Source organism: Hyla sarda, chromosome 8 (assembly GCF_029499605.1).
Source record: "Hyla sarda isolate aHylSar1 chromosome 8, aHylSar1.hap1, whole genome shotgun sequence".
Classification (NCBI taxonomy): Eukaryota; Metazoa; Chordata; class Amphibia; order Anura; family Hylidae; genus Hyla; species Hyla sarda.
This window is the reverse complement of record NC_079196.1, coordinates 85,277,792-85,292,558: the sequence shown is the minus strand read 5'-3', so window position 1 is coordinate 85,292,558 and position 14,767 is coordinate 85,277,792. Positions and strand designations below refer to the sequence as shown.

General features: G+C 40.9%; 1 protein-coding gene across 7 annotated transcripts in view; it reads left to right on the top strand.

Moving 5' to 3' along the window:
* The window catches only part of SPAG16 (sperm associated antigen 16), a 1,122,606-nt gene that overhangs the window by 927,121 nt on the left and 180,718 nt on the right, over positions 1-14,767 (top strand). The window contains exon 16 of one of the 7 annotated variants that reach the window (XM_056536061.1): positions 11,861-12,000. The exons of 5 other annotated variants lie outside the window; for them this stretch is intronic. In XM_056536061.1, the coding sequence (XP_056392036.1) occupies positions 11,861-11,979 (119 nt within the window). In that variant the 3' untranslated portion in view covers positions 11,980-12,000. Of the gene's footprint in view, positions 1-4,503; positions 4,551-11,860; positions 12,001-14,767 lie in introns of those variants that run through there. One more of the 7 variants, XM_056536066.1, reaches the window with a different exon arrangement.

Here is a 14,767-nt window from a genome sequence, read left to right as displayed (position 1 = left end):
CCATTTCCATTCTGACCTCTCCCCCCTACATAGACTTGTATGAGCAGCATGTAACAGGTCCCGCAGTGAGCTGCTAGTCTGTCTTAAAAATTCAGCAGTTTTGAGTGAAAGTTTAGGGAGGGGACAGGAAAGGAGCCTGATAATAGGATAAACAATAATTTCTCTTTGATAAGATATATTACAGTTTCTTATTTTCACTTGTATTATTGATTTATGCAAAGTTTTAAATGACAGTGACTATTTAATTTTTTTTTATAAAAACACAAGATACAGAATAGTTGTTTTTTGGGGGGTGACAGAACTCCAAATCACCTTTTTAGACATGCATATTACTGCCATCAAACTTTGAGGCTTTACCCACTATTTATAGAATCAATATTTTATTGTAGGTCTGTGCAGGGTATTTAGAGCTCTGTCACCAAACTACCCATCAATGGAAGTTTTCAAGATTTTTGTATGGCCTAATTTTTCTTCTCGTTTTATCCAAAGTATGGAAAAATAATTTTACAGGCACTATTTTTATAAAGAACATTCCCTCTCAAGCTTGATGCATTTGTTAGGATACAAGTATTATGACATCTTCACTTGTCCCAACTACTTTTTATTCTTCTGAACTCCTCATCTGTTAAGAGTAGCTGCTGCCTCATTGTCGAATATGTCCTATCCTATCATAGATAGTCTATCATGCATAAGAAAATGTAGGAAAATGTATGTACATTTATTCTATTCAGATTTACATAAAACTTAAAGGACATGTCCGGTGCTCATTTTTCTTATTGTATCCGGTCCGGGCTTCAAAAAAAAAAAAAAAGAAAATAAGCTTTCTCATACCTGCCTACGCTCCCCCGGTGCTCCAGTACAGGTGTAAGAACAGGAAGTAAGAAGAATACAGCCCGGGGACCGAACACCTGTACCGGAGCTCCTGGGGCGCGTATGCCGGTAAGAGAATGTTTATCTTTTTTTTTTTTTTTTTGCAGCCCGGACCGGATACAATAAGAAAAGTGAGCACTGGACATGTCCTTTAAGTTGGTTGTGGCTCTTTAAAAAAGGAGAACCGAACCATCGTCTTAAAAATCCATTTTTTTAAAACCATCTGTTAATAATTCACTAAACGCCATCAGGTAAAATGCAGCAATAATCATTTACAGTGTGTAAGCTGCCTGAGAAACCTGTTCTCCTGACATAAATAGTTCATGACATCTCCGGAGGTTAGCCTTACATGTCACTGAATGAAGCAATTTTACATGAAGTGTGTTGAAGAAAGACAAAGTGGTGTAAATGCTCAGAATAGGGAAATTTCAGTAGAGGAAGAGAAGAGCTGTGAGATTTCTCTATCACATCAACTCCAACCATCCCCCCTTTTTATCATTACATTGATAAACTTCCATTTCTGAATTACAGATGAAAATCGTATTTAAACGCACACCACCGCCAACAAGGCGTATCAATGTATTTAATGGTTTAGAAGGGTGTCCGCTGAAAATCTTGAGATTTTAAAAATCCAATTATTGCTGCTAATATGCTCATATTAAACAGTTAGATTTGAACACTGCCCCATGGTTCACCCGTCCCTTAGCTTGTTATCAAACTACAGCCTCTCATATCTTCTGTTTGCATTTTAATTGGCTATGGGAATAAGCAAACCCAGTAAGCTGACAATAGTCGAGAATATAAGATCAGCCCACGGTTGATCTGTCAGTCTTTACCTACAGCTAGTAAGCCTCTTGTCTCCATTAAAATGCTAACGCTCTCTTGTAGTAAGAGAAAAGGCAAGTATATGTAAAGTGCAGTATACTATTATAGAATGCCACTGAAAAAGCTACATAACGTTTTCCTTAGTAACAGTGATGTTGCTGGTATTGCAGATTAATCTAAATCTGGGGTGAACAAAAGAGATACTAAATTAGCAATGTGTCCTTGTCTGTTGACATTGAATAAAAAAAGGGAAAAACATCACAGGCTACCTTGTAAAACTGGACAGAGAAGAGTTAAAAAATCTTAAGGAAACACAATTAAAAAGCTGAATGAATGAGAAACTGACAGCGGGTTCACCTGCACAAAACCCAGTACACAGAGTTATAGTTCAGGTGAACCTGAGTACAATGAAGCATCACCTACCTGGATCCGCGGTCCCATTCCGGAATCTAATCTGGAAATGGCTGGCTTTGCACAATGGAGGCAAGACCCGTCATACAGGAATCCTTGCCCCTGTCACCCTCTGCTACTATGTGCCGGCCCGCCTCTTGCTCACACGGGGAAAGGGGTCCCATAAATATTCATGAGGTGGGCGATCATATTGGAGCAGATAGTAAGGAGGCAGGGAAGCTGGGTATGCCAGGTCCCGCCTCCATTGGGCAAAACTGGCAATTGCCAGATTATCAATGCCATCTAATACAGCCTGTATCTCTGGAACCAGATTGCTGATCCAGGTAATATCTCATTGTTATCTTGTTCTCTCGCTCTATAACCCTGAGTACTGGATTTAGTGAGAGTGAACACACTGTCAATTTCCCTTTAAAGGGGTTATGCTGTTATTAATAATGTATCTCCTATCCACAAGATAGGGGAGACGTGTTTTATTGTGGAGGTCTGACTGTTGGGACCCTCAGCGATCTCTAGAACAGGACCCGGCTCTCCCCGCTGAGCGCTCCAGCCCCGGCCTTTCGAGACATACTAATCTTGGCAGTGACAGCCCACTCAGCCAATCGCCATTTAAGGCAAGACAGTAATTGGCTAAGCGGGTCGTCTCTGCAAAGATGAGTACCTTTCTGTAGGTGAGGGCTGAAGCACTCAGTGGAGAGAGCTGGTTCCTGTTCTAAATACTGCGGAGGATTCTAAAGGTCAGACCCCTGCAATCATATGTTTTTAATAACTGGATAACCCCTGTAAGGTATTTAAAAAGAGCCATGCATTGTACTTCTTAGATGTGGCGTGGAGGAGCTATCAGTTTGACAAAGGTAGAACAACTTATTTCCTCTTGGCAAATACACTGCAATTCCAAGTCCAGTGACACCATACCATTTGCTTCAATAAATTAGAGGGGTACTCCCGTGGAAAACTTTTTTTTTTTTTTTTTAAATCAACTGGTGCCAGAAAGTTAAACAGCTTTGTAAATTACTTCTATAAAAAAAATCTTAATCCTTACAGTACTTATTAGCTGCGGAATACTACAGAGGTAGTGGTTTTCTATTTGGAACACAGAGCTCTCTGCTGATATCATGAGCACTGTGCTCTCTGCTGACATCTGTGTCCATTTTAGGAACTGTCCAGAGCAGCATATGTCTGCTATGTGGATTTTCTCCTACTCTGGACAGTTCCTAAAATGGACAGAGATGTCAGCAGAGAGCACTGTGGGCATGATGTCATCAGAGAGCTCTGTGTTCCAAAAAGAAAACCATTTCCTCTGTAGTATTCAGCAGCTAATAAGTACTGGAAGGATTAAAAAATGTTAATAGAAGTAATTTACAAATCTATAGAAAAATATAAATGGAAGTGCAGCTCACAAAAAATTAGTCGAGGCATGAATGGATAGTACTTACACCGCAAAGTACAATGAAATTAAATAAAATAAATATATGGGGGTCCCATTCACCTCTAGACTAATACCAGAAAAACTGATACATGACGATAAGAAAATAAAATAAAATAGGATTAGAACTGTGCTTCAGATTTATGATGAAAAAAATTATTTTTATTCATAGATATCAATATAAAATACCACTAATATAATATCTTGATCATGACAATCATATCAAAATATATAAGCAATTACTCCTTACACGGGGCCCTTGTGTGGAAAAAAAAGTAGCAATAATAAAATATATATGGTTTAAAAAAAAAAAAAATATATATATATAAAATAGTATGATACCGCAGAATAGTCTTAGATCCAGTAATCCAGCATAAAGGTGATGCAGTTAGGCAGGTAAAACATGTATCCAAGTCCGTATTTATATAAATTAGTGCAGCATATATTTACCGTTTTTAGCATTAGACGTGCCGAGCTTTGGAGCTGTGGTTCCTGATCTTCCTATAGAGACTGCTATGCGCTGGCGTGCGCACCGGGCCGCAGACCTAGCAATGCCGCCGAACATGGAGATGGATGGTCAAACTCCGTTGGTGAAGACAGACCTCGTGGAGGAATTCTCGGCGTGTTCACACGCCGAGAATTCCTCCACGAGGTCTGTCTTCACCATCAGAGTTTGATCATCCATCTCCGTGTTCGGCGGCATTGCTAGGTCTGCGGCTAGCGCACCAGCCGCCGGTGCGCACGCCAGCGCATTTCAGCCTCTATAGGAAGGGGTACTACCGTGGAAAACTTTTTTTTTTAAATCAACTGGTGCCAGAAAGTTAAACAGATTTGTAAATTACTTCTATTTAAAAATCTTAATCCTTCCAGTACTTTTTAGGGGCTATATACTACAGAGGAAATGCTTTCTCTTTTTAGATTTCTCTGATGTCATGACCACAGTGCTCTCTACTGACCTCTGCTGTCTATTTTAGGTACTGTCCGGAGCAGCATATGTTTGCTATGAGGATTTTCTCCTGTTCTTAAAATGGACAGCAGAGGTCAGCAGAGAGCACTGTGGTCGTGACATCAGAGAAATCGAAAAAGATAAGCATTTCCTCTGTAGTATATAGCCCCTAAAAAGTACTGGAAGGATTAAGATTTTTAAATAGAAGTAATTTACAAATCTGTTTAACTTTCTGGCACCAGTTGATTTAAAAAAAAAAAAAAGTTTTCCACGGCAGTACCCCTTTAAGAGCTTCTATTTAGCTAGCATATGTTTACAGTACATATCTAATAATTTATATCTCAAAAGTGCATGCTGGCTTCATGGACTGTGCATTCAGTAAGATGTCCTCAATACTGTAGCTACACACTGATGCTTTATTTGTATAACATAAATAATTTGTGTGTCATTACATGAGTATTATTTGGCTGTGTGTCTGGAAAATGCTAGACTTAGAAAGCACATTCAATGTTACTATGACTGGAGCATTGACACGTACAGTGATCCCTCAACTTACAATGGTCTCAATATACAATAGTTTCAACATACAATGGTCTTTTCTGGACCATTGTAACTTGAAACCCGACTCAACATACAATGCTACAGACAGTGCAGATCTGTGAAACGTGTCAATGGCTGGAAGAATCGACCAATCAGAATGGGCAATTTACTGGTAAAACCTCTGTATTACTGAAGCGTATGCACTGACTGGTGTCTGCTAGCGCCCCCTACAGTACAGGGAGGTATTACATGTTCTGTACACTTTACCTGTGCCAGGGTTAGCTGCTCCTTTGGACACCAGGTGGGGGCGGCTCCATGTTACTTTTTTAGGACACTGTGTACTGTACAGGACCCTGAAGAAGCTCCTGTCCTCTACATAGACCAGTGTTTCCCAAGCAGGGTGCCCCCAGCTGTTGCAAAACTACAACTCCCAGCATGCTCGGACAGCCTTTGGCTGTCCGGGCATGCTGGGAGTTGTAGTTTTGCAAAAGCTGGAGGCTCCCTGCTTGGGAAACACTGACATAGACAGTGATTTACAGCTTCCAGCAGATCTTTCTTACGTTTATATGTAAGGATTTGCTTTATCTATATTAGTTATCTATTTATTTTTCTTTATTCCTCACTTTTTCCTATTTTTGGATGACATTTTGGTGCCTTTAGAACCAATTACCAGGTTTCCATAGAGTTCTGGTCTCAACATACAATGGCTTCAACATACAATGGTCGTCCCAGAACCAATTAATTCCACTGTAGTGGAACATCCATATACATTAGACTGTCACTTGAACTTTCCAACTTCTGCCTCCCACCTGCTGGCAGCGAGACAATAGCATTCTCTTATTGCAGTGGAGTTTAATTGTTTAAGGAAGAAAACCTGACAACCATATCTGGAATAATATCTTCCTTTATTATATTCCAGACAGGAACACAAACATACAGTAATTGAATATGCCATACAGATAAAAGGCCTGTCATATGATCAGTGACATAGAATAAGTGAGGTGCTAACTAGATTAATTCTCTGAACTCTTGGAATATGAGTCATACGGTTTACTTTGTAACTATACTGCTTTACTATATGGAAGTACCTTTAAAGATCGGGCTAACAGCATTAAATCCTAACCAAAATAAATAGATTGGTAATCCTTAATGGGCTTTTCTGGGTAGTAGTTACACAGTATGGTTAAAAAAAAAGACACATGTCCATCAAGTTCAACCAAGGAGAGGAGGAGATGGATGAAGGGAAGGGGATGAAATATTATATTTTTACATGCGCATTCATGTTATTCATTTGCGTAAGCCTGTTTTAAAGCCCTCCACTGTTTTGCTATAACCAGTTCCTGAGGTAGACTGTTCCACAAATTCTCAGTTCTTAAAGGGGTTCTCCAGTGCTTAGACATCTTAGATCAGGCATAAGATGCCTGATCGCAGGAGTCCCGCCGCTGGGGACCCCCGTGATCTTGCACGCGGCACCCCGTTTGTAATCAGTCCCCGGAGCGCGTTCGCTCCGGGTCTGATTACCGGTGACCACAGGGCCGTCGGTGTGTGACATCACGCCTCCGCCCCCGTGTGATGTCACACTCCGCCCCTCAATGCAAGCTTAAGGGAGGGGGCGTGATAGCTGTCACTCCCCCTCCCGTAGGCTTGCATTGAGGGGCGGAGCGTGACATCACACTGGGGCAGGGGCGTGACATCACACTCTGTCCACCCTGTGGTCGCCGGTAATCAGTCCCGGAGTGAACACGCTCCGGGGACTGATTACAAACGGGGTGCCACGTGCAAGATCACGGGGGTCCCCAGCGGCGGGACTCTCGCGATCAGGCATCTTATCCCCTATCCTTTGGATAGGGGATAAGATGTTTAAGCACCGGAGAACCCCTTTAAAGTACATGCACTTTAAGTTGCCATCTAGTATTACACATTCAATATCAGTAATTGAATTTATTGAATTATTGTAGTATATTTGTTTTCATTGCTGGTTTGTAACACACAGATTTCTTTATCCACTGCTCTTCCCCTTGCACATTCCCTCATAGGACTCTTATTCATCCACCATTATGTTCTGACACTCTCTCTAACCTATCTGTCACTTTATCAGCTCCATATCCCTAGTTAAAAAACATTGCCACCCCTACTAGGTTTCTTTGCCCCAGCACTGGTGACCCCCCCCCCCCCTCCCTTTTCACTCAGGTGCAAATTATCCGAGAATACCGTCTTACCCCAATGAAAAGTTAGCCCAGTGCTCTAAAAACTAAACCTTCTTCTCTTTTATACAAACCGTGACCTTAGCCATGCATTTACCTATCCGAGCTCCAGATTTCTTTCCTGTGATGTACATAGCACAGGCAGTTCCAGAGAGTGTCATTCTTTTCAGCTTGGAACCTAATTCTCTAATATTCTTAAGTGACCTCCACCTATTCTGTCATTGGTTCCCACATGAACCACAACATCTGAGTCTTTCCCATCAATTGTGAGTAGCCCTCAGTTTTGTATTTTACTCCTCCAGATCTCTAATGTGGACTTCCAGATGGGCAACATGCTCATATCTGCCACAGCAGATGTTCCAGTTGTGCTTGTTCCAGTCCTTGCTATGCATTATTGTGGAGCTGAACCTGCTCTATGTACTGTGGGTGTTATCATGGCAGCCAAAGGCTTTCTGAAGGTCTTGATAGATTTGCTAATGCTTCCTGTTGTGTCTCAATAAGCACAAGCCGTTCCGGTAATCATCATTGTAGTGCTCACTTAAAAGAATTTTGATTATGGTCCCCCCCTTCGTATGTCATCCCTTATAATGAGAGACTTGAAAAACTGGTCTTTTAGCTTGTAAAAAGGGATGGTTTTATTAACATATTAATATGTGCAGTCAATACAAAGAAGTGGCACTCTATTTATTAATTCAGAGAGCTGTACAATGGGCCAAGGGGGAATCCCTTATGTGTAGGCAGGACAGTCCTGACATCAATACAGAAAAGAGTTCTTTACAGTCAAAGTAACTCTTTCACATGAGGAAATAATGGTGGCTACCATGACAGCATTCACAAAGAAGCTAGATCTAATGACAAATAATAAGGGTTATGCCTGATGGGTTTTCTGACTTTCTAAAATGAATGACCTATCCTCCAGATAGGCCCTCAACATCAGTGCCATGGGGGGTCCGATACCCCACCAATCAGCTGTTTGATGACGACACAAGCGCTGCAGTTCCTTCAATGTTTCCAAGCTACGTGCATTATACTACTAGAAATAGCTGTGGAAGGAACTGCAGCATTGTCCTATTCAAGTCAAAGGAACTTTGCTGCAGTTCCAAGTATTGGCTGTGGGGTTTGGAGGGGGTATGGGTTTACAGCATCCAGTGATTTAAACTGAGTGGGCATTTCCTGCAGGGTTTACAAGTCAGAGGAAGAGGGTTTCATGTACCCAGTGTCATTAGAACAGCAGTATTGGGGGATTAGGGCAGACTGCAGTACCCCTTTCAAATTGACCTGTCGCAATGTTGTAAATAAGCACATGGCTAGGTAGGGCTCGTCATCATGATTCTGGGCATACCTTTTCAGCACCGAGATGCCAGCTTTCTTGTAAATTTGTAAATAAGGCTCAAAAGCCATGTGGCAGTCCACAGCACTGTAAAAGTCCAGATAAGTCCTGCACATATCCTATTTATCTTGTAGCTGTCTGTCAAAGGGGGTAGATGCAGGCATTCACAGAGGCAGGCAATAAGAGAACATGGGCTGAACTTACCTGGGCCATTTTCGTGGTGGGTAGCAAGCTCCCCCACCAACTGGGCTTTGGAGCCTCATTTGCATAATAACACAAAGGCTTATAGCTTGGTGTTATCCAGTCATGCTAACAGGTCCCCTGTTCTATTTTTTGGAGGGAAAGGGGATAAAAAAATATATTTATATAAAACTCAAATACGAATGAAAGAAGTGGCACTCCAAAATAGCTTCAAAAGCTGTGGTTTATTTAGCCATCATGTGAATGGTGCTACGTTTCGGTCTCCACAATGAGACCTTTCTCAAGCCAATTAAACAGCATACCTAACTTCCTTTTATATGCAGTCTACTGATGACATCTACTGATGACATCAGTGTACATAATTTACATAATATATTCATATAAACAGTCTAAAAAAGTAACATTCGTGTACAGTGTGTCATATCATATTCAGTGTAATTTCAATGTAATGTGCAACAGTACATAACAGAAGGTGTCATCATAGCCCAATCTTCAAAACCTTCATTAATTCGTCCAAAATATTCATAATTAATCAACAAAGTGGGTTGTGACTAACCCCATAAATGTCAGTGAACATACACGCCCCTCTCTTCTCTTCAGCACGTAGCCTCCGTTTGTAAACAAATGGAGAGCGCAGAACCGGAAGTTGTAATCGCTCCGTCTGCGCTCTCGCGATGTTAGACTCAGGAGGGAGAGGACCAATCAACAATATGTCGATATGCACATGCGTGAGTTGGTTGCGTGCATGCGCATAAGTTGAGCCCCAGAGTTGGTTGCGTGCATGCGCATAAGTTGAGCCCATGTCCATGTCGGCATTATCGCAAGAGTTCACTCCGACAGTCACGCGCAAGTGCAATGTGCATTTTTATTCCAGCACTGCCATCGTGGACATGGGAAACATGCCAGCACAGTCCACATAGAACTCTACATGTCTCTTTAGTAAACGGTGTCAAACTACATAGGTGATCCACTAGAATGAAGAGGGTACAACACTTTCTATTGGATAAAGAGAAACAATATATCATCTAATTAATAGGGGTGTGTAAGTGAGTCCCCCAATAATAGATAGGTCACTCTCGCAACTACATATCCATGATTTTATTAGGAGTCCCGTCCGGGCTGTATTTATGATATAACACGGCCCGTACTTCATTTAGGAATGTCAGGGGGGGGTGTATAACACTCCCAAGCCCGTGCCCTCTATATGTGTAAAGGTAGGCTGAAGGTGAGCAAGGTGGGGGAGGCACGAATAGGTATCCCATAAATGTTCACTGACATTTATGGGGTGAGTCACAACCCACTTTGTTGATTAATTATGAATATTTTGGACGAAATAATGAAGGTTTTGAAGATCGGGCTATGATGATACCTTCTGTTATGTACTGTTGCACATTGGAGGAAATTACACTGAATATGATATGACACACTGTACACGAATGTTACTTTTTTATACTGTTTATATGAATATATTATGTAAATTATGTACACTGAAGTCATCAGTAGACTGCATATAAAAGGAAGTTAGGTATGCTGTTTAATTGGCTTGAGAAAGGTCTCATTGTGGAGACCGTAACGTAGCACCATTCACATGATGGGTGAATAAACCACAGCTTTTGAAGCTATTTTGGAGTGCCGCTTCTTTCATTCGTATTTGATTACCAAGGGATACTGAGTCCTATCTCCAAGAGCACAGCACCCACCAGGACCGGGAGTCCTATACACAGTGCCGGCCCTTCCTCTTGATTACTATATATAAAACTCAGTGTGTGTGCATGTTCCAGGATCACTTCCAAACTGCTAAAGATATTAACATGAAACTTGGCACAGTTGTTACTTATATGTCAACAACAAACATAGGATAGGTGATTTAACCATTATCCTTCCCCATTTATGAAAGTCAGGGTTTTTATTTAAAGTCGCATACAAGTCTATGGGAAATATATCTTACTGCATAACTTCCAAACAGCTGGAGATATTTCGATAATACTTGGTCACATGTTACTTATATGTCAAATAAAAATATATAATAGTTAAATTAACCCCTAACCTGCCCCCATATGTGAAGCATAGGGTTTTTTGTTTCAAGTCCCATGCAAGTATATAGGACTTCTGGTATCTTACTCCACAAGCTCCACTCTTCATCTCATGGTGAATGTGTCAGTCCGGCTGGTTAGCCACACCCTCCCTGCTTGCCATGTCTCATCTCACAAAGACATGCCCACCTTTTAAGCCACACCCCTTTTATTTTAAGCTTACAATATCTTTACCACAATGCAGCCCCACCTGAGGACGGGATATGAGGATTAGAAATGAGGATTAGCTATGGGGACGGGATATGAGGTCTGTATATGAGGACGGGATATGAGGTCGGGGTATGGGGATGGGATATGAGGTCGGGATATGGGGGTGGGATATGGGGTCGAGATATAAGAACAAAATATGAGGACAGGATATGAGGTCGTAATATGAGGAGGGGATTTGGGGGTCGGGATATGAGGAGGTGATATGGGGTCAGGATTTAAGGATGGGATATGGGGACGAAAACTTCCTCCTTTGTTGCTTTTCCTCCCACACAAGTAAAAGGTAAGAAAAACCGGGCAGCAACGGGTACTCAGGGTAATAGGCATGGTGGTGACCGTTGGTATGAGTAAGGCCGGTTGCCACCGGCCAAAAAGCGTCCCCACCATGCCTCTCTTGTGTACTGCTTGCAAGTTATAATAAAACTGCACAATCTGCTTGAATATACCGCGCTGGACTCCTCTCTTTCCTCAATACTGTGGTGAGGTCTGCACCTGCCCGTGCCGCGGTTGGTCTACGTCGGGTGAGCTGACCTACTCTCTTCCTCTTGCAATAGAAAAACTTAGTTTAGAAACTTGGGGAACTGAAATGAATTCCACCTCCCTTCACAAAGGCTTCTTGATATGTTAGCTCTATATAAGTAAGGAGTAATATTAATAATGTACATTTTAATGCAAGAATTTATTAGTATAACTGATCTTACATTGGATCCAATTTGATTGCTTATATTTCATTTGTTGATTATTGACCTGGCTTTCTTCATTGTTTTCTTTCCTCACTATCAAATATATTTCATTTCCTCTCTTCTGCAGATGCCTTTCTTAATTCCATTGCTATCTTCAAGAATTATCAGATAATCTGCATAGCCAGACAAGTAATGACCACCAAGTGTAGAAGCGGAATATTGTGCCTTTTCAATATTTTACATTGAATCGGTTTTGTGTTTATTGCAGGGCCTCTTTTTTTTTTTTTTTTATAGTAAAGAGACTGTGAACTTTTGTTATCATTCATATCTTTAATACATTAACATTTGAAAATAAAGCCACTTTGCAAATAGTCTTGATTACAAATATTTGCACAAAGGTTTAACAGTTTTGTGCATACATCTCATATGCAATCCTATGTGTCTCCATGATTATAGATTACAATCAAACCTCATCCTGCAGTCATGGTCGCCCATAACTTCACACCTCTGCTTCAAGTGTTCTTTTTTTATTTAAAGTTTTTTAAGTATCCCCACTTAAAGGGGTACTCCGGTGCTCCAGCGTTCTGAACATTTTGTTCAGAATACTCAGCGCCGGGGGCGGTGAACGTGACATCAGGGCCATGCCCCTCTTGTTTTCATATCACACCCCCTCCATTCATGTCTATGGGAGGGGGCATGGCGGCTGCCATGCCCCCTCCCATAGACATGAATGGAGGGGGTGTGGCGTAATGTTGCAAGCGGTGTGGTTGCGATGTCGCTACCACTGCTGAAGAAACACGGCTTTTTATTTAGCACCCTGGGTGCTGCGGGAGATCATGGGGGCTCCATCAGCGGGACCCCTGCGATCAGACATCTTATTCCCTATCCTTTGGATAGAGGATACGATTACTTGCAGCAGAGTACCCCTTTAACAGTGTACAGAAGAACCATAAACCTTACAAACCCAACTTTATCCCCAAAACGCCCCCTCAATGTCCACATGACATGTAAGGTAACCAATTTTTCATTGTAATCAGACTGAGGCTCCTCAGGTTCTCTGGATATGTGCTCCTATTTCCTTTAACCAAATCTCTTCCTAACAACTCCCCACTACATAGAGAAAAAGAAAAAAGAAGAAACAGACAAAAGATCAACAACTTGCCACCATATTGAATATTCACTTGATGTTTTTAACCACCATGTATTACTCTTTTTCTCTGTTTGTTATCTACAGATAGTAGGAGAGGGGGCAGAGGCTGGTTGCAGAGTTTCTTTTTGGAGAAGTAGAAAATAGCAGCAGTGTATGTAGTCTTTAACCCCTTCTTGACACGTAATGTACATGTACTGTACATCAAAATGTGAGGCAGGGATTATGAAGCCTGAACGGAGTCTGTACCATGCATGCAGGGTGCTGGCTGTGTTTTACAGCTGACACTTGCCAGTAGTCATAAGAGACTGTATGGCATCTAGGTGGTTAGACTGGGAGCTCCCTCTGTAACCTGACTGGCTTTCCTGTGATGTAATCATAAGAGGCTGAGTGGTCCAGATAGCCGGATGAAGGCCCCACTTAGTACACCCTGCCAGTAAACAAGTTTAGCAGTCAGTTTTGGAAGTGTTCAGGTCTTGTAGAGGAACTAAAGACTGTAATCAAGAAAACAAAAACAAACATTTAAATAATTAAATAAAAAATATATGTATAAACTTTTCTTATTTGTTATTATTTTTTTGTTATTATTATTTGTTATTTATTATGTTTCATAAATTCTAAAATGGTACCAATAAAAGGTACAAATCACCCCACAAAAACAAACAGTCTGAAACACAATGGTTTCTTTTGTTTTTGTTTGGAAATGTAATAAGACATGCCAAAACTGTAATAATTTTTCATTTCTTTAAATACATTGATTTACAGGCTAAAGATAGCAGGTCATTTATACCAAACGTGAACTCCGTAAAAAAAAAAAAAAATACATCTAAAATTGGTGGAATTGGGTTTTGTCTCATCCATTTCACCCTACATAAACAAATAAATAAAAAATATTATGTGGTACATCAACTGGTACCTTTTTAAAAATATAACATGTTCTACAAAAAATAAGCCCTCAGATGGCTATGTTGATAAAAATATTCAAATGTTATGGCTCTTTAAGATTAAAAAAAAAAAAAAAAACTGACACCAAATGTCACAGCAGTTGTAGGGTATTAGCATACCTGACACTTCAGGTAACTTTTCATGACAAGCTGTCATGCATGACCATGAAAACTAGCACTAGGTCTACCCATTATATAAAGTGCAGTTAGCATTTTCCACAGATGCTATCAAGCATCATTTGTAGTTTTCAGGTGTCTCTGACTTAGCATGTGTACTCTAGCCTCTATGATGTCTCGCACGGCATGCACAAAGAACAGGGGATCCTGCTCTGTTGTCTCTAGTATTCACTTAAAAGTATCATCATTCAGTACATTGTAGATTTATACTGAGCAGTCTAAGCCATGATTCAAGCACTTGGGTGAAAGCTCTTTTGTAGTCTTTTTCCAGTTTCTGTTTGCTTCTAACTCTCTCCACTCACTCCCCTTTCCATCCCATCTCTGGTCTGTATAGACTTTTATGGGTAGCACGTGACTGATCCCCCAGTGAGCAGATAGTCTGTCTTGTAAACACAGCACGGAATTCAACTGTTTTGTTTCTGTGTGAATGGGGAGTTAGACGATTGTGAGAAAACATAAAGGCCAACATTTATCATTGTCTTTAGACAGTTTTTTTGTGTCTAGAAAAGCCGCAAAAAAGGCGCAAGCAGGGTTTATTTGCGCCTTTTTTGCATCTTTTGGTTTACACATTTCTGCTGATTTTGAGTTGCAATCCACTGATTTTGGCCATACACATGATATGGAAGGGTTTTATCAACTGCGCCTTTTTGTGAAAAGGCGCAAAAAAGGCACAAAGCCACTGAAAAGTCTCTAAAACGGCATCAGCCCAGACTTAGCTTAGCTTTTTGGTATATGTGAAGAGACAAATTTCAGAAAATGTGACTTG